The 25199-nt window shown below is 39.5% G+C and overlaps 1 protein-coding gene across 1 annotated transcript; it reads right to left on the reverse strand.

Annotated features, from left to right (window-relative positions):
- Positions 1-23661: 23661 nt before the first annotated feature.
- Positions 23662-24639, reverse strand: MC3R (melanocortin 3 receptor). The gene has a single exon (XM_026697292.2). The coding sequence runs from the start codon at positions 24637-24639 to the stop codon at positions 23662-23664; it is 978 nt and encodes a 325-aa protein (XP_026553077.2).
- Positions 24640-25199: the final 560 nt, after the last annotated feature.

Raw genomic sequence — 25199 nt, forward strand, 5'->3', positions numbered from 1 at the left:
ATCTGGGTCTTCATCTTACCAATCTCGGAAGGATGGAAGGCTGAGTCAACCTTGAGCCAGTGGCCTTGAACTGCTGAACTGCAGAAGTAGCCTGCAGTACTGTGTTCTAATCATTGCGCCATCACAGCAGAATACCTTTTGTAAGGCCTTCATGGCTACTCAAGTTCTAGTTTGTGATGTATTTCTTGCCTGCTTTTTTCTTTGCTGTTGCATATTCCTTTGTTGCTAAAAAAAAAGAAAGTTGGGAGAAATGCTTATATGTCACTATGCTTATACATCTCACAATGCTTCTACATATGAATCAGTATATGAATTTACCAAGTGAATAAATAATCAATATTGAGGAGGGAACAATCCTAAATGAAAAGATTGGTGCTGGTTAGTAAGCAAGATTGGTTTCCCCTGCATGGATGGGAAGGGGAAGAAAATCCATCAAGTCTTGTTATGGCCGCGTTGTCATCCAGAGAGATTTTCGATCAGAATATCTTAGAAGTCAATAGCTTAATTCTGCAGTGCAGGATTGCCCAGCAACAGGTAAAGGTGTTTGCTTCACTGAACAAATAAAATAGATTTGTTTGGATAAAGTTTTTTGCAAGTTTCTTAAAACTTCTTTCATATACAAATAGTATGTTATTTTTACATACTATTCATACTGCGGTGCAAAGTGATTCCCCAGAAGGGGTGGGATGCAAATTTTTTAACTACTGGTTCTGTGGGTATGGATAGGTGAGGGTGGCTAAGTGGGTGTGGCCAGGTGGTCATGTCCCTGGGTGGGCGTGTTTTTTTTTTTCTTTGCCTACTGGGCCTCAGGGAAGCTTCCTGGGAGCAAAAATGGGATGGGTGTGTGTGCTGTGCAGCCCCCCCCCCCCACATCCTGTTTTTGCTTCTAGGAGGCTTCCCTGAGGCCTAATAGGGAAAAAATAAAAATAAATTATTCTTTTTGCCTCCTGGGCTTCAGGGAAGCCTACTGGGCAAAGCAGTACAACAGTGAGGGTGGGGATCAGCTGTGCCATGCAATTTAGATTAGCTAGAAAACAAGAAATCTAATAACTTCCTGTTTTCTAGCTAATCTAAACCACATGGCACAGCTGATCTTCAGAAAACAGCTGATCAGTGGGGGAAAAAAAGGAATGAAGGCAAACTGGTTCACTTTCAGGTGATCTTTGGAGCTACTGGTTCACCTGAACCAGGCTGAACAGGTAGAATCCCACCCCTGTTCCCCAGGTGTTATTTATTAATTTTAGCTGAGAAAAGTAGAACTGTTTTGGGACTGGGGAGCAATGGGAAGGATACAGATAATCTTCAGCTTACAACCATTCATTCAGCAATCAGTGGCTAAATTAGTAGACCAGCAAAATACTGTGGACATAATATATTTAGATTTCAGCAAGGCATTCGACAAAGTAGACCACAACCTACTTCTTAGTAAGCTAGAAAAAGGTGGAATAGATAGCACCACCACTTGATGGACTCGCAACTGGCTGGGAAACCGTACTCAATGAGTAGTCCTTAATGGGTCTAAGTCTACATGGAGGGAAGTAAGCAGTGGGCTATCACAAGGTTCCTTCTTAGGCCCAGTACTCTTCAATATCTTCATTAACGACTTATATGAGGGAATCTACCAAGGGGAACTTACCAAATTTGCAGATGATACTAAGCTGGCAGGAATAGCTAACACCCAGGAAGATAGGCTCAAGATCCACATGGATTTTGACAGACTAGAACACTGGGCCATAACTAACAAAATGAAATTCAATGTAGAGAAAAGTAAAGTCCTACACTTAGGCAAGAAAACCAAAGTACACATATAGATTGGGTGAAATCAGACTCAATAGCAGTAACTGCAAGAGGGACCTTGGAGTCTTAGTGGACAACCAGCTAAATATGAGCCAGCAGTGTGCAGCAGCAGCCAAAAAAGCTAATGTATTAACAGAGGGATAAAATCAAGATCAAGGGAAGAAGTACAATCATTTGAAGTTGTGATGGCAATGAATGGTAGTTATGACAGGTGTTTTTGTGATTCCCTTCCCAGTGGTGCCTCCTACACATTCCTACACACTCTCACTTTATAACCCCATCACTGAGCAATGGAAATTTAGGTCTAAATTGCCACTGTGTGTTGAAGGCTACCTAGATTGCAGAATTTTATTTGAGAAAGTTGTAAATGTTCCATCAACTTTTGTATTGTAGGTAGAACGTTTTGTGTGGGTGCAAAGATAACATTCTTGACGAGGTGTGTGCATTCATCTGCACTATTGTCACATTTTGTCCTGGCAAGTAAATCAATTACTTATGAAGGATGATAATAAGAACATAAAAAATATAACATTGTCACAATGGGAGAATACTAATTTAAATGTTTTCTTTCCTTCTATTCTTGCATTATTCTTTGCTTTGTTACATTATTTTTTCCTGTTTGTAAGGTTTATTTGAATAATTCATTTCTACATTGCCACAATCAAAACAACGCTTGATGACTTACACAGAAGACCTCCAAATCACAGAAGACCTCCAAATCAAAGCATTCATTGATAAAGATAAAAACAACAAGAATACAACACCACAGAAATAAAACTGTAGAAAATACAAAAGAAATCAAGATAAAGGCAGAGATGATGTTTTCAAATTAAAGTTCTACAGATCAGCTTGGTCTTCAAAAGCTTCAAATGTTTCTAAAACATCATCAGAAAAGCAGTGCTGTCTTGTTTTGAACCCCTAAAACAGAGGTGTCAACCTTGTGTCATCACGGCGTTGTCATGTGATGTATCTCTTCAAAAGCTTCAAATGTTTCTAAAACATCATCAGAAAAGCAGTGCTATCTTGTTTTGATTCCCTAAAACAGAGGTGTCAACCTTGTGTAATCAGTATAGTATTCTTCCAATGCCAGGAAATTGGAAGTATGAAGGTTGCTGCAATTTGAAACAGCTATAGTTTTTGAATGCTTCTTAAGGGCAATTCCAAGAGGAGCACATTATGGTAATCTGTATCAGGTCCCAAGAATCAAGATCAATATATGGAGTTACTTCTGAGTAGTTTTCCTTTATTGGTCTTCTCCTATAGTGCAGAGAAGAACAACAAAGATGATTAGGGGACTGGAGGCTAAAACATATAAAGAATGGTAGCTGGGATTTGGTATGTTTAATTTAATGGAAAGGACTAGGGGTGATATGATAGCAGCATTTCAATATCTAATGGGTTGCCAAAAAGAAGAGGGAGTCAACCTATTTTTCCAAAGCATCTGAAGGCAGGTCAAGAAGCAATGGATAGAAACTAATCAAGGAGGGAAGCAACCTGGAATTAAGGAGAAATGTGTGGGTGCTCTAACACTGGACATTTTGAAGAAGACATTAGATAATTATTTGTCTGAAAAGGTATAGAGTTTCCTGGACCAGAAGACCTCCAATATCCCTTCCAACTCTGTTATTCTGTTTTTCTTTAGACAAAAGCTTGCCAGACTAAAGCAACTATCTGCATAACTATAGATATAAAGCCATTTTAACCTTCTTCCTGTTGATCAAACTTTCAAAACTCTGTTGCCTCTTTGACCTCTGGAAAACAGCCCTTCTTTCCTGGAAATCCAGACGTCATTCTGCCACAATCTGTCAGGCTAATGATACGGGCATGAATTAATGTTGCCAAGTTATCCTGATTCCTGCCCTAGGTAATGCCACAACTGGTACATCAGCTGCAACTGAGCACAGTCTCCCTGGAATCAGCATCTATTTGCTTATCTCACAGGAGTCCTGTGAGTCCTGAAGAATCCCCAAGTCACAATATTGTTCCTTGATGTCCAGGACAGGACATCACGGTATAACTTTGACATTGACAGAAGACAATAACAACTCCAACTTGCCAGATTTCAATGTCAGTCTATTTCCTTCCATTCAAACCTTGACAACCTCCAAGCGCTACAAAAGCATATCCATAAAAAATTCTCCACAGCCTGGGATAGCAATGTGCAATAGGATATCATTGATAAATTCTGCAGCTTTGTGTTGTGATATCAGCTTGTACAAAAAAGGAGTCACTTCCATCATGACAGCATAATGTTGTTTCTGTCATTTTAACAAAACAACTTTGGATTTTGTGGACACACATTCAATGCTCTAGCCTATTCAAAAACACTTCCAAACTGCATTTCTGTCCAAACTGATTATGCCTGCTTTACTAAATCAAACTCATCTATTTATTTATTCATATATTCTTGTTTTACTTCAGGGAAACCAGATTTTACAATAAAGCTCTAATTTTAAAAAATACAAATCTCTGTTACCTGTACTCAGACTCCTATAAAATTAAATTGATCAGCAGCATTTTGTCAGTTTCACAAAAACATGTAGAGAAAAAAAAGCCCCTTGGGTCTCTACTTGGAACAATTCCATCCCTCTCAGTAGATGCTGACTTAGAATGTGATACATATGTAGGCTAGAGGAAAGTGAGGGACTTGGGTCTCCTGATATTTCCTTTCATTTCCAAACCTTCTGGGGGGTTGCTCACCCCAGCTTGAAAACTCCGCATAAAAACAAGATTGCATTCAAATCCTTGAATTCCCCCCTAAGGATTTAAAGATTGTACAAACAGGTTAAAATGTAACATGTGTTAGGGTCCTCTCACTTAATATTAGTTCCTTTTGCCATGTTTGATAGAGTTTTTAAGACCTGAATGTTATAATCATAATAAAATCAGTATATGAATTTATCTCTCTGAGCTTGGTTATTTTCTTTAGCATTTCATTACCCAACTATGTAATATCTTCAGTGCTAAAAAGGAATAAGATCTGCTCTCATTTTATATATAGGGATTTGCCCTGACTATTAGGAAAAGTATTGTTTTCTTCTTGGTAGTTCCTTGATTAGGCTGTTTTTTATTCTTATAATTTTTTTTGTCTAAGTTTGTGGTTTCTTAATTGGGATATTGTTTACTGCTTGGTTGTTGGTTGATATTCATCCTGGTTTTATCCCTGCTTATTCGGGAGTTGATTGCTAGTGAGGAGGTGTTTTGATCTTCTTGCTTCCCTTTTAGCTTTTTGATTGTCTCTTTTGAATGGTACGTAAATATCGTTTATCTCTGTGTGCATGTTGATGGCTGATTTGTCTGACTGCCAGAGCTTCCTCACAGGGACTAGCTGCTCATGGTTTCGCAGCTGAAGCTATGTTGAGTCTATGTGTTGTGAGATTAAGGAGTTTTCATCATGTATATTACTGACTGCTAGTTGGTTTTATGGATGTGCTCTGAGAGTCTAGAATAGATTAATGGAAATTGTCACTCTGAAAAAATCAGAAAAACCCTTCTTGTGGAGAGACAATGGCAAAAGAGCAGTAAATTTCCATCTCCTGCTTAAAAATGCTCAGAGGTATCTGCTTCACCACTATCAGAAACAAAATTCTGGTCTAAGATGGCCTTTGGCTTAATCCAGCAGTTGATTTATTCATATATTCTTATCACGCTCTGAGAGGTTGATCCATGGCTTTCAACTTACAGAATCATCTTTCTCCTCTAATTTCTTCCCAGTCAGAAATGTTTGGCCAAGTCAGTTTGATGTAGACCCCATCTATAAAACCTGTACAATAATGTCATCTTATTGGTGGCTGAATCAACAAGGAACTGATACCAACCAAAGATAATTCTTTTGCACTGTAGCACATATGGTGCAAGTATTTTCCTTGCCTACTTGGGCAAAGGGACCTAATGCTGTATGTTGATAATGCAGTAAAACTGTTTATGAAGCCAAGCACAAGAACAAAACATGGCATATAAATAACCCGCTTCCCTCCCTCTTAACACAGGACTATCCAGCACAACATCCGCTGGTAAATTGCCAATTAGTCTTGTTGACCAAAAGCCATATTGAGATGAGATGATTTTAAATTGATTATCCACTTTGAACACAGGCAGATTCACGATTATTTATTGATGAAGCTTCTTACCATTGCATTCAATAAAATACACAGAAAAACAAGAAAGCCAAATAAAGAAACCAGCAGCAAAACATTATAGAGTACATTATCTTTACTATCAGAGGTGGTATTCAGCAGGTTCTGACTAGTTCTGGAGAACCAGTAGTGGAAATTTTGAGTAGTTCAGAGAACCAGCAAACACCACCTCTGACTGGAGATTTTACGATATCCTTCCCTGCCATGCCCACCAAGCCACGCCCACAGAACCGGTAGTAAAAATGTTTGAATCCCACCACTGTTTACCATGTTCATTATCCTCCTCCACATGGCTTTCTCAATAGGTTCTTTTCTACCAGCTGTACCTCCTCCTCTTCCTCCTTTCTGACCATGAGAACTAATTCTGCAGCAAAGTGGAAGCAGAAGTGAGTTCATCAACTGAAAGAAAACTTTTATTTAAGATAGTTGTTTGTATTTTTATAGATTGAGAGGTCTTTCCTCATATTCTTCTGCCTGCCTTTATTTTCAGCAACTTATCAAAATTCTGCTCTGTAAGTCAGATCTTCCCCCCCAAAAAAGTTACAGTGGATCCTCCCCAGAGATGCTTACCTATTTCCAGGAATTTCAGTCCCTTTGCTATCCCCCCATCTCAGTTGTCAATTGGCATTCATTTTTTTAAAAAAATCCATTCAATTGTATGTGATTGTCAGAGACTACCTGAACAAGCCCTTGCAGTTTTCCTAGCAGAAGTGTTTTGCCATTGTCTTCTTCCTAGAGTTGAGAGAAAGTGACTGGTCCAGGGTCATCCAGCTGGCTTTGTGCCTAGGGTGGGACTAAAACTCATAATCTCTCAGTTTCTCTCAGTTCCTGATGCCTTAACCGCTACACTACAGTGGCTCTCCAGCATTTCTTAAGAATGAGCATATTCAATCTGCATTAAACTGTTCAGGGCTTATAACCTCTCTTGAGATGTGAGGGGTAATAATGGTGGTGATGGTGGTATTTTCCTAAATATATTTTGTACTTTTACAGACCTTGGATTCCCCACCCCAGAACTACTAATACCTTTTATAAGGATGGTTCCAGAAATGAACAATTTAACAATTTGTAACTTCTGAAGTATTGGGTGTGATCTTTCCAGCCTCTCTCAAAATTGCCAGTTTGAATTTTTAATGTGATGGAACCATAATGACCTCCTATGCATTTCATATTAACTGCTGTTAATTTGACTTGTCTTCAGTTACATTTCCATTTCATTAAGCTGAATTTGGTTTTGGTCCTTAGCCAACACAGTTCTTTATCCTGCTTCTTCTTTTTGTAATAGAGCCACTGATCCCTATAGTCGAGCATTTCTGGTTTCAGTGATTTCTATTGTATTCTTCCACTGAAACCCTTTCTACATAGTTAGGTCAAAGACTGTTGAACAAATCTCATTGCCTAATAACTATGTGAAAATGTCAATGTTTTTTTCTTACCAAGAAGGACTTAATTTTCCATTATTTTCTTCCAGGATGTTGCTTGTTTTCAAATTTCCACTGTAGCATATATTATTTTTCAAAGACAGTAAAAAAAAAGAAGAAAAAGAAATATTCTGTTTTTAAGAGAACAATGGACACTTCTAGCATTCCAACAAACAGGGGAATAACCTAAAAGCACTACATGAAGAAGAAGTCCATATGAGTCATGGTGGCACAGTGCTTAGAATGCATTACTGCAGGCTATTGCTGACTGCCAGCTGCCAGCAGTTCAACAGTTCGAGTCTCACTGGCTCAAGCTTGACTCATCCTTTCATCCTTCCAAGGTTGGTAAAACGAGAACCCAGATTGTTGGGGAACATATGTTGACTCTGTAAACCACTGTGAAGTGGTAATTAAGTCTAAGTGCTATTGCTATTGGCCTTGATGGGAGAAAGTCCATCCACTTTCCCCCTTACACTTCATCCCATGGAGTTTTCCTCAGAACGAAAGCAGCATCTATGGGCATCACTCAAATGATTTGCATGGCTACTTTGACAACTGAAGTTCTACACATACATAAACTAATTACTCATATACCCAGCAGGCTTTAACCTGAGAGAAGCAACTCTGTGAAAGTTTCTGAAATTTTAGCAGGATTGGGACATACAGGCTGTTCCACAAACCAAAACAAGTCTGCTAGAATGTTAGATGGAAAATCAGGTGCTGCCCTATCTTGATTTTGCAAAGTGATGATTTTGCACTAGATGGTATTTTGCAGGAAAATGCCTACAATTAGATGAGAACAGATGCTCCAGGATTCATCACATGACATAGCAATGATGTGAATTGTCCTTTCATTTGGGACAGGTCCTTCTTGCTGGAAGTTTTCAAGCTGCATATAGATCCAGTATTACTCTGGATTTCCTAAAGCAAGGGGGTTAAGACATCTAGCTGAGTTCCATGTGACTTTAACATATGCTTTCTAAAGTCTTATAAAAATAAAATCTCATTTAATATGAGGGTAAGTTGGGTTGACAACTGTCATGTACACTAGTACAAATTTTACACAGGCAAAGAACCATCAAATGGCAGCTGGTACTGAGCAGTTCTAACAAGGACTGAAATTATATTCAAAAAGGATCTACAATACATGTGAAGTGAGTAAATTTGCAGCTGCCTTGCCTCATTTATAGAATCCATTAGCAACATTTTATCATAAGTTGTGCATCGTGCATAAAACAAAATTCTCTTTGGTTCTGAAATTGCAGTAATGGTTATTTGTCATTATCTGGGAAACAAACACCATATAAAAGCCAACTAATTATGGACAGCATGATTTTATTTTTACTCTTCCACCCATCATCATACATGGGACAAGAAGATGTTGCACAATTGTAGATTCTTGTATGAAACTTACAGGCTCAAATTCTACTCTCTGTAATAGTGGCAAACATCTGTAGCTCAGGTATAGGATGAGGGTGAAGGTTCATTCTCCATACTTGTGGGTTGGTTTCTGAAAATTTCATTACCAGGCTAGGTAACATCTGCAGAGCAGTTTCGGAAATGTCAGTGTCAGTGCTCTGTTTATAAGGACTTTAGATGTGGATGTGTCAAGTGAAGGTCTTGTGATGGGTCAGCTGTGAGTCATCAGTGAGAGTTTTGTGATGGGTCTTGTGAATTGCTGGTAGGGGGATTGTGTGGGTTCATTGAGTTGTTGGTGCTGTCTCTGGTTGGCTCTGATTTGGATTCTTTTTTAAAAAAATACATTTTTTATTTTTTATTTCTACAAACATCATTGTGCGAACAGTGTGGTTCCAGCTTATATTACATTTTAACAACAAATATGACAATAGTTTCATATTGATACTATTAGCTTTCTTATCTAGTTTGATATTAATACATATTATCAATTTTTAACATCCAATATTCCCATGTATTATTTTATGTTAATCTCTATATGCTTAACATCGCTCTTATTGTAACTATTATATAAATTATCATATTTGCAATGTTTAACAAATTATAATATAATTCAACTAATCATTCATAAATTCATATTAATTTATATTACCCATTTGTCCCCTTTTTTAGTTTTTAATTATGCCACCTTTATGTTTTTTTAAAAAACAAAGTCCCTTTCTAATTTCATTATAATACACACATCATAATTTCCATTCTATTTTCATTTAACAAATTGTACAATTCTACTAATAATATTATCACTTTTATCTGTTACCATATACTATATTTATTTTCTATCTGTCAGATTCCATATGTCATTTCTTTCCCTCCCATACAATATTATGTATATTATAAATTTATGTATATTACATTTAACAGTTATATAACTTACATAATAATTGTATAATAAGATCTTAGTTTCATGCTTCTTACAATTACCATATTAAATCATTGCTTGTTACAGTTTACAATTTGATTGATTTGGATTCTGAGGGGTTTGTAGGCTGGTTGTAGGTCAATGTCTCCATTGCTGGAATTGCTTGTAGAGTGCCAGACTTTGATGAACTCATGAATGTGTTGAGTGGTAGCATGGCTGATGATTTTTGTATTTCTCCAATGAAACTGGTACTGTTTGGCATCATTGTGGATAAAGATTAAGGATTTGGGATCATGGCAAGACTCCCACTGATGTCTCACAGCTGTCCCATCACAAGATCCTCACTCAACACAACCATACCTGAAGCACTTATAAATATTTCAACCTCTTCGAGGGTACCCCCTTCTACAATTTTTTTTACCCACACTATTAAATCAGAAACTGAAACCTCCATCTAATGGACAATTTGGAAGGAAGGGTCTATTTCCATTAAATCAAACAGTATACCACTATTGCAGGTGTAATCATTATTATGGTTTGCTACATAAGCAAATGTGTAGACTGGATTTGGCATTTTTATCCACCTAACAGAGTCCTTCCCAAGGAGCCAGGATAGACAGATGGTTACTTGACGGTATTAAAGGTAATGCCCCAGGATGTAAGCTGTTCCAAATAAAACTGCCTTTTGCAATTGACTGGTGAGGATTTTATTAATGCGGCTGGTATCCATGTAGAGCTGCAGATATTTTGTGGTTGCATCCAGGCTCCTTATAATTGCTTGTATTATCTTTGCTTTCTTTTACTTTGTTTGCTCTATTTTTATTTGCAGGTCTTTGTATTTTGGTTTTCTCTTGTTCTTTTTCTCCTCCAAATACTGCCATGTCCGCTATCCAGAATATTTTGTCTTTATTATCAACAATTGTCAAGTCTGAGGTGTAAGGTCAGTTTGAAATGCTTGTCTGTTTGAATTCAGAAGACCCAGAGCACTTTAGGTTCTTCATTTTTCTATTCCTTTGTCTATTTTGTGGTCCTGCCAGTTCTTACTTGCAGGAAAGTGGTATTTCTTGCAGATTTTCCAAAGTTGCTACTTTGCCATGCCTTTGCTTGTAGTCAGTCGTGTGGCATCTTCTCACTAGGAAGTCCACATTTGCTGTCTGTTGCTGTCTTCTTAATTCTGGCTTTTCAGGTATAAAATTTCTGGTGGCGTGGGGATTGGCAGCACTGTCATGTTGCTATCAGACAACCATACTTGCAGTAGATCTACCTTAACTACTAGATATCAATGAAAAGTCAACCTTTTCTGTATCTCTTTGCTATTTAATGATTGTTTGAGTTTTAGCAACTTAACTATGATAGATGTTGAATGGAGGGAAAAGAATACGTATAAGCTTTATGCAGTTGCTCTAAAGTGGAAGCAAACTTTACTAGTTATTTCTGAGAAACATATAAATACAAAGACAACTAAAAAAAATGCCCCTCCCCCCATGATTAAAATGTATCTTTTAGGATCAAATAAATGAAACACAAGGATGAATTTTTTTTTCAGACTACCAGGTTTGGAGGTAGAGCAAACACCTGCCAGTCACAGCTATATAGTCCAAAACTGTCAGTCCTCATTTTCTTTAAAGAAGATACTGTATTTGAAATCTTACTTTGTCCTGGAAGGCAAGTGTATTCTCATTTTACATCAGAAAGTTTTTATTTGGCTCATCCACTAAAAAACACAATTAGAGAGATAGCAGTGAAAGCCTTACATATCTTTCTCTCTCTCATCTCCTATCTTTCTCTCTGTCTGTCTATCATCTATCTATCTATCTATCTATCTATCTATCTATCTATCTATCTATCTATCTATCTATCTATCTATCATCCATCCATCATCTAACTAATCTCAGTCCTTAAAATCACCTCTAATATATTGAGCTCATGAAATCTTAGATTTAATGCATAGAGTTTAAACCAAGTGCTATTTTACCGAGATCTTGTAATCAGGCAATAGCTATTGTCTGTAGAATACTTTACAGTATTTGAAGGCATGCTATTCCATTTGATAGCAAAAATTGCTAAAATTGAGGAACTGCCAATCAAAAGAAAGGACAAGTGATTGCTGAGCGCCTACTGCCAGGAACACTAAGTGTTTTCCAAGCCACCATTCTGTTCAAATAAGGAGTCATTTACATTGGATTACTACATCTATGGAAAATGAGTAAAACGGTTGTAATAGTTGCAGTTGAGAGCGATCATTGAGGGTGGTTGGGTAAGGGAAGCATTTTAAAGCAGTTTCAGCTCTGTTCTGTTTTTTCATAAGATGTTCCATTTCCTGCTTATCATTTTATCTGCTTTGTTGTTTGAATGAACCCTCTCCCAGAGCAGGTTTGGGGCTGAACCTTTCATTTCTTGTCTTATCCAATGCTTCTTCTTTCTGAAAGCTTCAACAGGTAACCCTTAATGGTAGGTAGCTTTGACCTGGTTAATCAAAGGGATAGCTTGGTTAAGTGAGGTGTAACACACCGGGAGATGGTTAAAGGCTATAGTGATAATGAATAATTTTGCAAAATAATTGATTTTGGAAGAATTAATTTGGAAGGGAGCTTCTTCATAGAAATAGATCATAACCTTTCAAACATAAAACAGAGACACCAAGGAGCTAAAGCTGTCATGTTCCTAGGTTAGAGCTACCAAATCTAAAAAACAAACCTCCAGATTATTAGTAAATTTCATGAAGTGATAAAAGAAAAAATAGCTCTTTGCTGTCATCTAGTGATTGTCTGGATTTTTGCAATTCAGATCTGATAGCCTATGTTATCCAGCACATTATCAGGTGGTAAAAAAAATATGCAACAATTTCCTAAATGCTACTTCAAAGTTTTAAAACATGATGATGAAACATCTTTATGTATCAGTTGCTGCTATTTTTCTTTAGGTAACCAAGAACTGTAAACAATAACGTGTGTTTCTTATCAGGGTAAATGCTACCGATACAACAAACCTGTTCTATCTGCTAGTCAAACGTTTATGATCCTAGTAAAATAATGTCTCACTATAGGAATGAAGCCATTTGTACTGAAATGTGAGGCTATATTACTCTGTGATGTTATGATTTTGTGGTGGCTTATCCTTAATAAATTTTCCATTCTTTGTTTGAGTCTTATTTCGAACGTCAGTCATATTTCATGTGCCAGTCACTATGAATACAGAACCATTATATACCGTAAGAAGTTATTGTTTCCATTTGAATCTAAAAAAAAAACATTTGCAATAGGCCCCCATTTAGAGCTCCCATCACTGCAAAAAAACAGAAATGCCAACATTTCTTTACGAAAGTCTTTGAAAAATGGAAAGCAAACAACAAAAGTCATAAATTATCATACCTTCAGTGTTATTTGCTGCCCATCTTGCCATATGGCTACTACCCCTACCCCTGTCCAGTTCCTTAGGACCAACAGGACCACACTGTTCCTAGATCACTTAATAAGTTTTGGTCACCACGATGTAAAAAAGATGTTGAGATTCTAAAAAGAGTGCAGAGAAGAGCAACAAAGATGATTAGGGGACTGGAGGCTAAAATATATAAAGAACAGTTGCAGGAACTGGGTATGTCTAGTTTGATGAAGAGGAGGACCAGGGGTGACATGATAGCAGTGTTCCAATATCTCAGGGGCTTCCACAAAGAAGAGGGAGTCAAGTTATTATCCAAAGTACCTGAGGGTAGGACAAGAAGCAATGGGTGGAAACTAATCAAGGAGAGAAGCAACCTAGAACTATGAAGAAATTTCCTGACAGTGAGAACAATTCATCAGTGGAACAATTTGCCTCCAGAGCTGTAAATGCTCCAACACTGGAAGTTTTTAAGAGAGTGATAACCATTTGTCTGAAGTGGTGTAGGGTTTCCTGCCTAAGCAGGGGGTTGGACTAGAAACAGCTTTGCTGGCTGAGGAACTCTGGGAGTTGAAGTCCACAAGTCTTAAAGTTGCCAAGGTTGGAGACCCCTGGACTAGAAGACCTCCAAGGTGCCTTCCAACTCTGTTAGTTTAATCTATTCTATTCTATACAGAGTAAGACCAATAGTGGGATTCAAAAGTTCCCACCACCAGTTCTGTGGGTGTGGCTTGGTGGGCATGGCTGCAGGAATGGGATCACGCAACTCATGTGATCATGCACATGTGCGCCAAACGCACGCTTTGTGCACATATTAAAACAGTAACAATTCAGTTACTGTGCCTTTCAGCAATCCACTCTGCCATGCCAAACATCTGAAAGGTTAAAAAGGACCTAGGAGCAGAGGCGGGTGGGTGGGCCCAACTGCAGAGCATTGGAAAGACCGGTTCCCTGCCAGCTCATCTTTGGCACTACCGGTATGCCAGAACCGGGCCAAACTGGTAGAATACCACCAGGCATCTCACAAGGACTTGTACCATGCTTGGAATCCAACTGGGAATGAATTTGAGTGATTTTATCCTACAAGTATTCAACAAATTCGACTGTGTGACTCTGGAGATGATTGTACGAGCCTCCCACCCAGCCCAAGAGGGACTGAATGATTCAGATCTTGACCAGCAGGTGAAACTCTGCAGAAGCAATAAGAGTGGAGAAATAATTGTGTTTTGCTGCTCTTATCACTGTGAGATAGGCCTTAATAGTGGCTCTTGGTGTTTGTTTTTCTCCAGTGATGCTCTAGGCATCTCTTAATCCTTTTCAGAGCCTGCAGCTTCTCCATGAAGTATGATGGATCAAGAGAAACTGCATAGATGTGATTCTGCTCAAACCCTCAGCCACCTGTGATTCTAGGCTGTTACCAAGATTTCAATAGAACCACGAAGCAAATCCTCTGGGATATCCTTCAGTTCCTCTGGAATCCATTTGGGAACCATCAGTCTTTGAGGGCAGACCAATTGAATGGATCCACCCTCCCTAAAAGGCTCTCAGGGCCACCAGGGTGTGATGTGTGACCATGACAGGGGAGAAAGATAGTGTTAGATTCCCCACCAGATCATACTGGCATTGGTCCAAGAAGAACATAATATCTGGCACGTTGACCACTGTCCAAAGTCAGACCAGAAGTGGCATTCAGCAGGTTCTGACCAGTTTGGAGAACCAGCAAATACCACCTCTGACTGGCCCCGCCCCCATCTATTCACTGCCTCCCGAGTCCCAGCTGATTGGCTGGGTCTTCTTTTGTTGCCCTGCACAGGAGAATGGAGCAGGAAAGCAGGTTAGTGACATGAGGAGGGAATGGAAATTTTAAAGTATCCTTCCTCTGCCAAGCTCACAAGTCACACCCACCAAGCCATGCCATGCCCACCAAGCCCAGTAATAAACATTTTTGAATCCCACTGCTGAGTCAGACCCATGATTATCCACATGCATGCATAGATTGACTTGCTCTGCTACACCCTGGTTAAGTTAGCTACGGGAAGTATAATTGTGATGAGATAGGAGGAGAACCAATTTAATAAATAATAATAACTGCCCCACCAAACCAAGGGACTTCTGGGAATCAGTTTCACACAACTGAAAGTGTCCAAGGTTGAAAAATACTGCTTCAACCCAGACCTATCCCCATTCCTGTCGCTTTGATCATTTGTCCCTCTGTCCACATGTAATGCAAAATATAAAATATTGTCCTATTTTACCCATGCTTTGCTGTTAGGGATATCACTTCACATTTGTTGTATGAGCTCTAGAATCAAAAGTTAAGCCAGAATTTCATTCAGCAGAAAAATGGCCTGTCCATGAATTCTGCAGAAAAACTGGAACTGCATTTCAAATTGGAAGGTCAGTTTTCGTGCACTGCAGGAAAGATAACAATAGGAAACACACATATACTCAGCAGCTGAATACAGGTGAGAGCATGAGACAACGGAGATCCATAGTTGATTTTGAAATGTGCTAATACCCCATGCTGAAGTGTTCTACACTACTACAAACAACACACCAAGAGCAAGAAGTTGCTTGTTGGAGAGAAAAGGAAAAATGGGTATAAAGATTGGAATAATTCTTTGCAGCTTCTAGCTAATGAAAAGGAAATATGAAATGCATTCAATGAACTAATTCTGAGTTGGGATTGGAATGCCTGTCCTAGTGTGCAAAATATACATTTCATTTAAACAAACATTAATATTCATGCCAAATTCAACAGAAGTGAGGTGAATATTAATTGACTGTTTCTCTTATACCTTTATAATTTGTGCACTGGGGGTACTTTGGTTTGAGCAGTGTTTTAATATCCTAATCTTTCTGAATCTACTTTAAATTCATATGAGAATGAAATGGGTCTTCTAGTCAATTTCCTACAGATACCAAGGTATTATAAGGACAAATATTTACACATTTAAGGGTCTAGGAAACTGTCAGCCATAGAGCAATATCTGAACCAGCAGCTATTCAATATTTGTTTGCCAGGAATTACTTCTATGTCTCTTCCTGCTCTTTACAACCTACCATAACAGAAAAACAGAGTTGGAAGGGACCTTTGAGGTCTTTTAATCCAATCTCCTGCTCAAACAGGACACTTATACCATTTCAGGCAAATGTCTGTCCAATCTCTTCTTACTCATAACTTGATGTGAGGGATTGTGGGGGAACCTAGGAAATAAATGGAAGGGACAATAGACCTAAATGTTGATGTGTTAGTGGGCAAATCAGTTGGTAGATTATTCCATAAATAGCAATGTAGTTCAGGTGACAAAAAAAATCTGGGAATACATGTTTAAAAGTCTTCAAAGATATTTTACCTTAATTTACTTGCTATAGAAGAAAGTAGGTTTAGTTTAGTTTAGTTTATTGTCATTGCACCTCGTACAACGAAATCAAACACCATCTTCAGTGCCATGAAAATAAACACAAACACACACCCTTCATACTCCACACATTGAACTTGAAAACCCCAACACCACACTAACACTGTAGAATTCAACAGAGCTATTCCCTGGGATAGAAACTGTTTTTCAGCCTGTTTGTCCTTGTTTTTATTATTCTGTACAGTCTGCCAGATGGTAATAGTTCAAAAAAAAAAAAAAAAAAAGGGTGCCCAGAATGAGATGGATCTTTGAGAATGTTTTGAACTTTCTTAAGGCAGTGGGAGCTATAAAGCTCTTCCAAAGAGGGGAGAGGGCAACCAATGATCTTCTGGGCAATGACATTTACCCTCTGGAGTGCTTTCCTATCTGCCACTGTGCAATTGGCAAACCATACAGAGGTGCAGTGTGTTAAAATGCTCTCTATGGTGCAGCGGTAGAAGGTCACCAGCAGTTTTTTCATTCAGTTGTTGTTTTCTGAGAAGTCTCAGGTAGTATAATCTCTGCTGGGCCCTTTTGACCAGGGCTGCAACGTGGGCACCCCAGGTCCCCAGGTCAAGTCCTCTTTTAGGGTAACACCCAGAAACTTAGAACTGGCCACTTGCTCCACTTGGTCTCCATTGATAAGCAAGAGCTGGATGTCTGATCTGTTCCTTCTATAGTCCACTATAAGCTCCTTGGTCTTATTGGTGTTGAAGTAATTCCTCTTACAGTTTTCAGCTCCTTTAGGGGAAATTCCAGCCATGTTGGCCTCATTGGACAAAAGTGTTTCATGATTCAGCGTCTTGGACTAACCCAGCCTCGTCTGTTTGTCAATGTTTCAATATATTATAAATCTAGGAAATAGGCTAGGCTGATGTTTCTCAACCTTGGGAAGTTTACGCTGTGTGGATTTCAACTCTCTCAGTTCTTCAGTCAGCATTGAGGGAATTGTGGGAGTTGAAGTCCACACAACTTAGTGCTGACAAGTTTGAGAAACACTGGGTTAATTCATTAGGGAATAGGTTAGGTGTGTAACTGAGATATTTTTATGTGCTGTGCTGTAACAGAATAGGAAAACTGTAGAATAACAGATTAATACAGTTGGAAGAGACCTTGGAGGTCTCCTAGTCCAACCCCTTGCCTAGGCAGAAAACTCTATACCAGTGGTGGCTAACCCTTTTGGGCTCCTGTGCCCAGAAGGCAAGGTGCGCGGACCCCCCCGCCCCTGCACATGTTCGCACGATTCCCCCCACTGCTGCCCCCTTACCTGCACTGCACATGTGCGCTCCTCCCAGCTGATTTTTGGCCCGTTTGAGGCCTTTTTTGGCCTCCCAGAGGCTCAAGGGAAGCCTCTGCAGCCTTTGGAGGCTGAAAAACAGGCCCGTTTCATCACTGCAGAAGCTTCCCTTGAGCCTCTGGGAGGCCTAAAAAGGCCTCAGATGGGCTGAAAATCAGTTGGGAGGTGCACACATGCGCAGTGCAGGTAAGTTTGGCTGGGGCTCGCATTCCTGCACAAATGGCTCTGTGTGCCACCTGTGGCACACATGCCATAGGTTCACCATCATGACCCTATACCACTTCAGACAAAAGGCTGTCCAATCACTTCTTAAAAACTTCCAGTGTTTGGAGGCAAGTTGTTCCATTGATTCATTGTTCTAACTGTCAGGAAATTTCTCCTTAGTTCTAAGTTGCTTCTCTCCTGGATTAGTTTCCACCCACTGCTTCTTGTCCTGCCTTCAGGAGCTTTGGAGAATAGCTTGACTCCGTCTCCTTTGTGGCAGCCCTGAGATATTGGAACACTGCTATCATGTCTCTCCTAGTCCTTCTTTTCATCAGACTAGACATACCCAATTCCTGCAACTGTTCTTCATATATATTTTAGCCTCCAGTCCCCTAATCATCTTTGTTGCTCTTCTCTGCACTCTCTTTAGAACCTCAATATCTGTTTTACATCATGACCAAAACTTACTAAGTGATCTAGGAACATTTCATTAAAACAGACAGCCTAAAATGTCTGTTGCTAAGCAAGACAGTTTATAAGTGAGTTTGGAGTCATTTTACAACCTTTCTTGCCACAGTTGTCAAGAGGATCACAGCAGTTGTTAAATTAGTAACAGAGTTGTTGAGTGAATCTGGTTTCCCCCATTTAATTTGCTTGTCAGAAGGTCACAGAAGGGAATCAAATGACCCCAGGACACTGCAGTCATCATAAATATGAGTCAGTGCCCAGCATCTGACTTTTGTTCATGTGATCATGGAGGCGCTGTAACAGTCGTACATGTGGGAAAGTGGCCATAAGTCACTTTTTTCAGTGCTGTTGTAACTTTGAATGGTCACTATGTGAGCTGTTGTAAGTCAAGGACTACCTGTAGTTGGAACCCTCTGGTTCCATGATCTTGATTTGGGTGCTTGGCAACCAGCTTGCAATTATGATGTCAATGTGTCCTACAGTCCCGTGATCACCATTTGCAACCATTGCTGCCAGCTTTGGATGAGCAAAATCAATGAGGAAACAAGCAAGAGGTTGCAAATGGCAACCCCCTGTCAGCCTTGGAAGCCATGTTTTACTTGGAAGCTTTGAGGCTGCCACATTTAGTGCCTGGGAATTTGGGAGGGGGGATTTCACAGAGAGGTGGAAGATTAGACACAACATTCTTTCTTAGAAAATCAAGGACCACATACTGCGAGATCTGCTTAACAACTGCAAACAGAAGTGCTGGATCTGGCATCACTGGCATAGCCACATGACTTCACATATTTCCACGGCTTCCCTTAGTGATGGAAATTCCACTCCTAATTGCTGTCATTAACAGAGGACTATTATATGCATAGAAATAAGTGATAAATATTGTATTGTGGCTAGCAATTCTTTCTTTCCAAGCGTCTAGTTCAGGGGTGTCAAATTCAAGGCCTGCAGGCTGGAATCCAGCCTATGGGGTCCTTAGATCTGGTCCGTGGAGCCAACCTGGAAACAGCAAAGGACCAGCCCTTGGTGCCTTTCACTTGGCCCCTTGCCAGTGAAAACAGAGCTCAGGAAGGCTGCATGTGGCCCTACCGAGCTCTGTTTCTGCTGGCAGAGGGTTGCAGGAGGCTGTCGCAGCAGAAAATGGAGCTTGGGAGCCCATTTTCACTGGCAGAGTCCTCAGGCCAATATAGGCGCCAACACAAGTGATGTCGAGCTGGCCACAACTATCCTGGCCACAACCATCCCCCCTCCTGAGGTCAAAGGCAACCCCTCAATGAAATCAAGTTTGACACTCCTGGTCTAGTTCCTCTCTGTGCACTGTTTTGCTGGGAGAAAAGAGTAATATTTAAATCCCACATGCTTTATGTCCGTGATCCTATTTAACATGTCTGATTGAGCTTTTCTCAGTAGCAGCTCTATTGAAAACAGGAATATTGTTTTTTCCCCACCTGGTACCTTTCAGGCCTAGAAGCTGGCCTAGGATCTAAAGAACAGTTTCCTGGGAGTGCTTAAGAGTAGTTTCCATTGCATTGACAAAGAAAGAAACCATTAATCCTCCATTTTGTGTGCAGTCTGCCCAACGGTCCTCTTTTTTCTGCAATCACTTCGTTTCTATGTTTCTCTTCCTCCTCTCTGATCCCATTAGTTCATATTAAACAATGGTTTTAATGCATAGAAGTAATTTGAGCTTCAATGATGCTTCAGAATTTTGCAACAAGACTTTCATCTCCAAGATATCCGTCTTTATTCATGCTGTTTTCAAATGGAATAATTGTTGAAGATTGCAAAGAGGTTTTACAAAACCGAAACTAAATATAGATATTTCAAGGGCTAATGTGGCTGTAATTGGGTTCACTCTGGAAGGATTCAATGATTACACTACTTTCCATCCTAGAACACAAGAAAGTCTTTTTAGTTACTAATCCATCCATTAATGTCTTATAAAACAGAGAACACTTGGTAGGTAATTTCAGGGCCATTTTATTCAAGACATTATTACTTCTTCATCAGGGCCATTTCATAGAACATTAAATGCAATTAATTCAAAGTCGTGACAAAGGCAAATAGAAGTGACAACCAGAAAAAGTTAAGACCCTGATGCACAATACCACACTAAGTAGACAACAGTCAAGAGTACAGAAACTTTTAAGTGACATATGGTGTTCAAATACTTTATTCTCCTATGTGGAATTTTCTTGAGTGTTTTTCCAGCCAGGACACAGTGATTAAATCTGAAATACTTTGTGTCAAAGGAAGTGCTGTAGAACTCAGCCATTCTAGCTTGTGAACCTTTGAAACAATCAAATTTACACTTATTAGCATGAACACCACACATTTTTATCCTCAACTAAAGTAATTTATAAGTCTTCTAGGATATACATATACCTCAGAGTAGTGAACAACAATTAAAACATATGGAAAATTAAAACAATTTAAAAGAATAGTAAAAGTAACCAGATACAATAGTTATATTAGTTGTAGAATGCTTTCTTAGATTTTTTTTACCATATATTTTACACTATTCTACTTTATTTTGGTTATCACAATAATTACTTACAGGCTGTTTTCCAGAGAAACATGGCATACCAAAAACTGAATAGAATGCTCTGTTCTAGAACTTAATTGAGTAATGTTTCTGTAAAAGACCACTAGACAACTATGAGTGATCTTCCCTGCAAACATATGTATATTATGTATATATAACATATACAGTGGTGCTCTCTGACCTTGACTGTTTTCTTAGAGATGTTTCATTACCAAACTAGGTAACATTATCAGTGCACCATCTGCAAGAAAACAATCAAGCTCAGAGCGTACCAAGGACCCCACAGTCCAATGCTGAACTACACATATTCTCTTCAAAAGCATATACAGATTAACTTTAAAGTCCTTTGTAAGTCACAGTACGTATGATTACCAATATTATCCCAAAATCCATTTATTTGAATTAACCAGTTGGATTGATCCAATATGCTAAGCTGTAAGAACAACAAACCACATTTAGACTTAGCATGTTGAATGAACTGGTGACATGTTTGAAAAGTATAACAGTTAGTTTTCAAAATTAATGCAAACTATAAAACAAATGTAAGGTATTTCCAGTTGATGTTCTGATTGTCCCAGAGACATTCTTGTTAAATAGATAAATGGTGATGATAATAACCAAGTGCACACATCACACAAAGCCATTCATCTGCATGATCTTCAGAAACTTGGATTCAATTCTCCACATTGGCTTTGCTGGTGAGGCATTATAGGAGTTGAAGTCCACATGGAGATGGCTGTCCTTAGGCCCTGGTTTTCTTAACAGAGGTTTCTTGTGAACTTACCTTAAATCAATATAGCATAGTTCCCCAAAGACGATAACACAGTGTGTGATATCAAAACAAAACTCACTTTATACAATCTGTGAACCCAATCTCCCTATATGTCTGAGATCTGGAGATCCTTCTGGATACATTCATTACTATAGATCATTTTTTCCTAACCTGGTAATCTCAGATGGGCTGGATAACACTCTCATCCTCAAGCAATACATCTGGAAATAAGTCATAATAAATTCGATGTGGTCGATCATAGAGCAGACAGGCATACTTTTGTCCTGCTAAAGGTATATTGAGAGCAACAGATTTGGAACGGAACAGTTTCACTCGAGTCACCAAAATTGAATCCACAGAGTAACCAGGAAATGTTGACACTATATGTAGTATTTGATATCATCCATGAATCTTTAGAAACTTCCTTAAAAGCCCTTTTCTGCAGTACATTTCAAGATCCTCTGTAGGTTGCCTTTCCATGGATCATCCTGGTTTGCAATGAATGAGAGACTACTAAGACATCCCCAACTATATAATAAACTGGGAAACAGAAACTCACCTCAGAAGGAAAGGACTGCAATCCATTCCCATGTCTTGCCTTGAATGGACTGCCAAGTCCTCAATTCCATCCACCCAAGTCTTTAATTTTTTAAAGTATGCATTTGCTATTAAATCACAATTCTGAACATACACACAATGAGAAAAACCATAAGTTATAACAGAATAACAGAGTTGGAAGGAACCTTGGAGGTCTTCTAGTCCAAATCCCTGCTAAGTCAGGTAATTTTATAACCATGGTTATAAATGGTTTCAAATGAGGAAAATCCAGAAGACAAAGGAACTCGCACTGGAGAAAGCATGAAACACACACACACACACACACCTCTGCCTTTCTCCTTCGCAGGCTTCCGGCGGGAATTATGAAATACCCGGCCCCATAATCCACAGCCCCAACCCGGCAGGCTCCTTCCAGTTGAACGCTGAGCCCGGAGAGAAGCAAGGACTGAGCTACGTGCGCGTCTCATTCCCCCCCGCCCTCTGAGAACAAAATCAAAACGCTCCGTTAAGAGCTCGAACTTCGTGTCGAAACTATTCTGCCGCCAATTTTCTTGCTTCTAACGAAAAAGCTGCTTTAGGTAAAGCAGAACGATGCTGGCGACAGGCGCTTAAAATAATCATGAATGAAGCGGTTTGCCGGTGAATAAAAACAATGATTAAAGTGCGGTCCTAAACAGAAGGTCGTCTGATTTCAGGGAAATTTAAAAGCCAAATAAAGGGCAGCGCTCCTTCTAAATGTCGAAGAGCTTATTCGTAGATAAGAACGGGTTTCAACACTTGGAGTTGCAGCTTTATAAAAATCAATCAATCGTCAATGAATCAAATCATTTGTGTGGAGAACGGCAAGTTTTCTGTGTCAGACTCACACTCACCTTCTACAGTTTTAGCTAATTATGTAGTTAGCTGAGAAGAGTTTTCCAAGCGTATGTTATGTGTGGTGCATCTGTTGAACATCTTCCTCTTGTATCACACTAAATAGTCCTGCTGAATATTCAAAATATGGAACTTCCTTTAAGTGCAATAAGGGTACGTTTTTCTGTTCCTTCCCAGTATTTCTGAGTTTAGTGTTCTTTTTCTTACCACTGCCAATAGTGCCAGACATTTTTGTTGCTGAAAGACAACAGGAAGAAGGGAGAAGGAAAAAAAAAAAGTACCTTCTCCCAGTTTTTCTTCCTTTCCTGGATCACTGCTAGCAGCTGGTAATTGGAAAAAGGTATTTAGAGTTTTTGCTTCAGCGTTTAACCATTTCATGTCTTCCCCAATATTACACTTTCCAGACTGGTCAGACTGCAGCCGTGTTCACTTCAAGCAGTCATCACCTGGAAGGTGTGAAGGTGAGTGTAGGGTTGAGTTTAGAGCATGCACTGCCCTGTGCTTATGCTGTAACAGCCACAAGCAATTTCCTTGAAGGTCTTTCTCATCTCCAGACTCCGGAAAGCGTATATAAGAGGATCAATGACCGAGTTGCACATGATAAGAACCAGGTAGGTGTTGAAGTGAGAAGTGTAGCAAAGGCAGTGTGGGTTGGTGGGGCAAGAAATGATGAGGATAAGATGGAGGAAAAAGGGTGCCCAGCAGATGATGAAGACACCCAACAGAATAGTAATTGTGACTGCCCCTTTCATGCAGGTGGGTTGGTGGGGGGGCCTATCCACCGGGAGCGCTGCAATGCGCTTGACATGTAAGCGTGCAAACAGGAACATGTGAATATAAAGCAAGGCCATGAAGAAGAGCATGGTGAAGAACATGGTGATGAGGCAGACAATGACCGTTTTGCTCTCATAGTAGGCAATGAACATGATGCCGCAAAAGATGCAAGTGGTCCAGATGATCCCAATGAGCACCAGAGCCTTCCTCACAGTCATGATGCTGTGGTACCGGAGCGCATAGAGAATGGTAATGTACCTGTCAACTGCTATGATCAAAAGGTTGCAGATGGAGGCAATCAAAGAGATACAGATCATGGAGTCAAAAACGTTGTCCATGTTCTGGATGAAGTGGTCATCGATGGTTAAGTAGCCACCACTCAGGATGGCAATCATGAGGGTTTCCAAGGCATTGGACATCCCCATTAGTATGTCTGCCATAGCCAGGCTACAGAGAAAGAAGTACATGGGTGAATGTAGGTTGCCATTCTTGATCACTGCAAGGATCACCAGGACGTTCTCGAGAAGGCTGATGATTCCAAGTAACAAAAACACCTCTGCTTTGATGAAGACTTGCTCACAGAACTCATGTCCTCCTCTGCCAAAAACTGAGTGATTGACTTCTTCAGTGGCATTAAACAAGATGGGCTGAAACTTCAGAACCCAGGGTGCTGTGGAGTTCATCGTGAAGAGCAGAAATTCAGGTTTACATGCATTTATGGGGAAAATCCTTCAAAAGATAAAATGTAATGTATCCTTTATTCAATGAGATCAGTTGTTAAAAAAAAGAAAACATAGAAAAATTCCTTATCTGATGCAGACTTCTGAATCCATCAATCCAAAGAAGTTAGTTCCTTTGGTGCCAGTAGAATCTGAGCAAACAGCAAATGCAGGAATTTGAGGAGACATCTCTTTAAAGAAGGGAAAAGTGGCAATTTGAGAGTCCCTTTCAAAAGAACCCTCTTGTGGATTTAATACAGCTGGCTTTGCAATCTGCTACTTTGTCTTGGGACTCCCAGTTCAGCCAGGACAGATCTTGTAGCTTCATCGATAAGGATAGAGCAGGAATTGGAGACAGAAAGATAGATAGGCTTGCATTGGATTTTATACTTTCCATCTAGAGAAAACACTCCTATTTAATCATCTGTGACTCACAACCACTCAAAAGCAACTTCTGCCTTGACGGATGGTTACCATCGCAGACTGCATAATCCTCATTGCTCTCCAATTCAACACTACTTAGT

The sequence above is a fragment of the Pseudonaja textilis genome, chromosome 3 (assembly GCF_049901715.1).
Source record: "Pseudonaja textilis isolate UNSWEBS1 chromosome 3, rPseTex1.2, whole genome shotgun sequence".
Taxonomy (NCBI): Eukaryota; Metazoa; Chordata; class Lepidosauria; order Squamata; family Elapidae; genus Pseudonaja; species Pseudonaja textilis.

What these genes read in the sequence shown, in the direction of transcription:
- MC3R (XM_026697292.2), bottom strand. Translation starts at nt 24,639, where the DNA reads ATGAACTCCACAGCACCCTGGGTTCTGAAGTTTCAGCCCATCTTGTTT.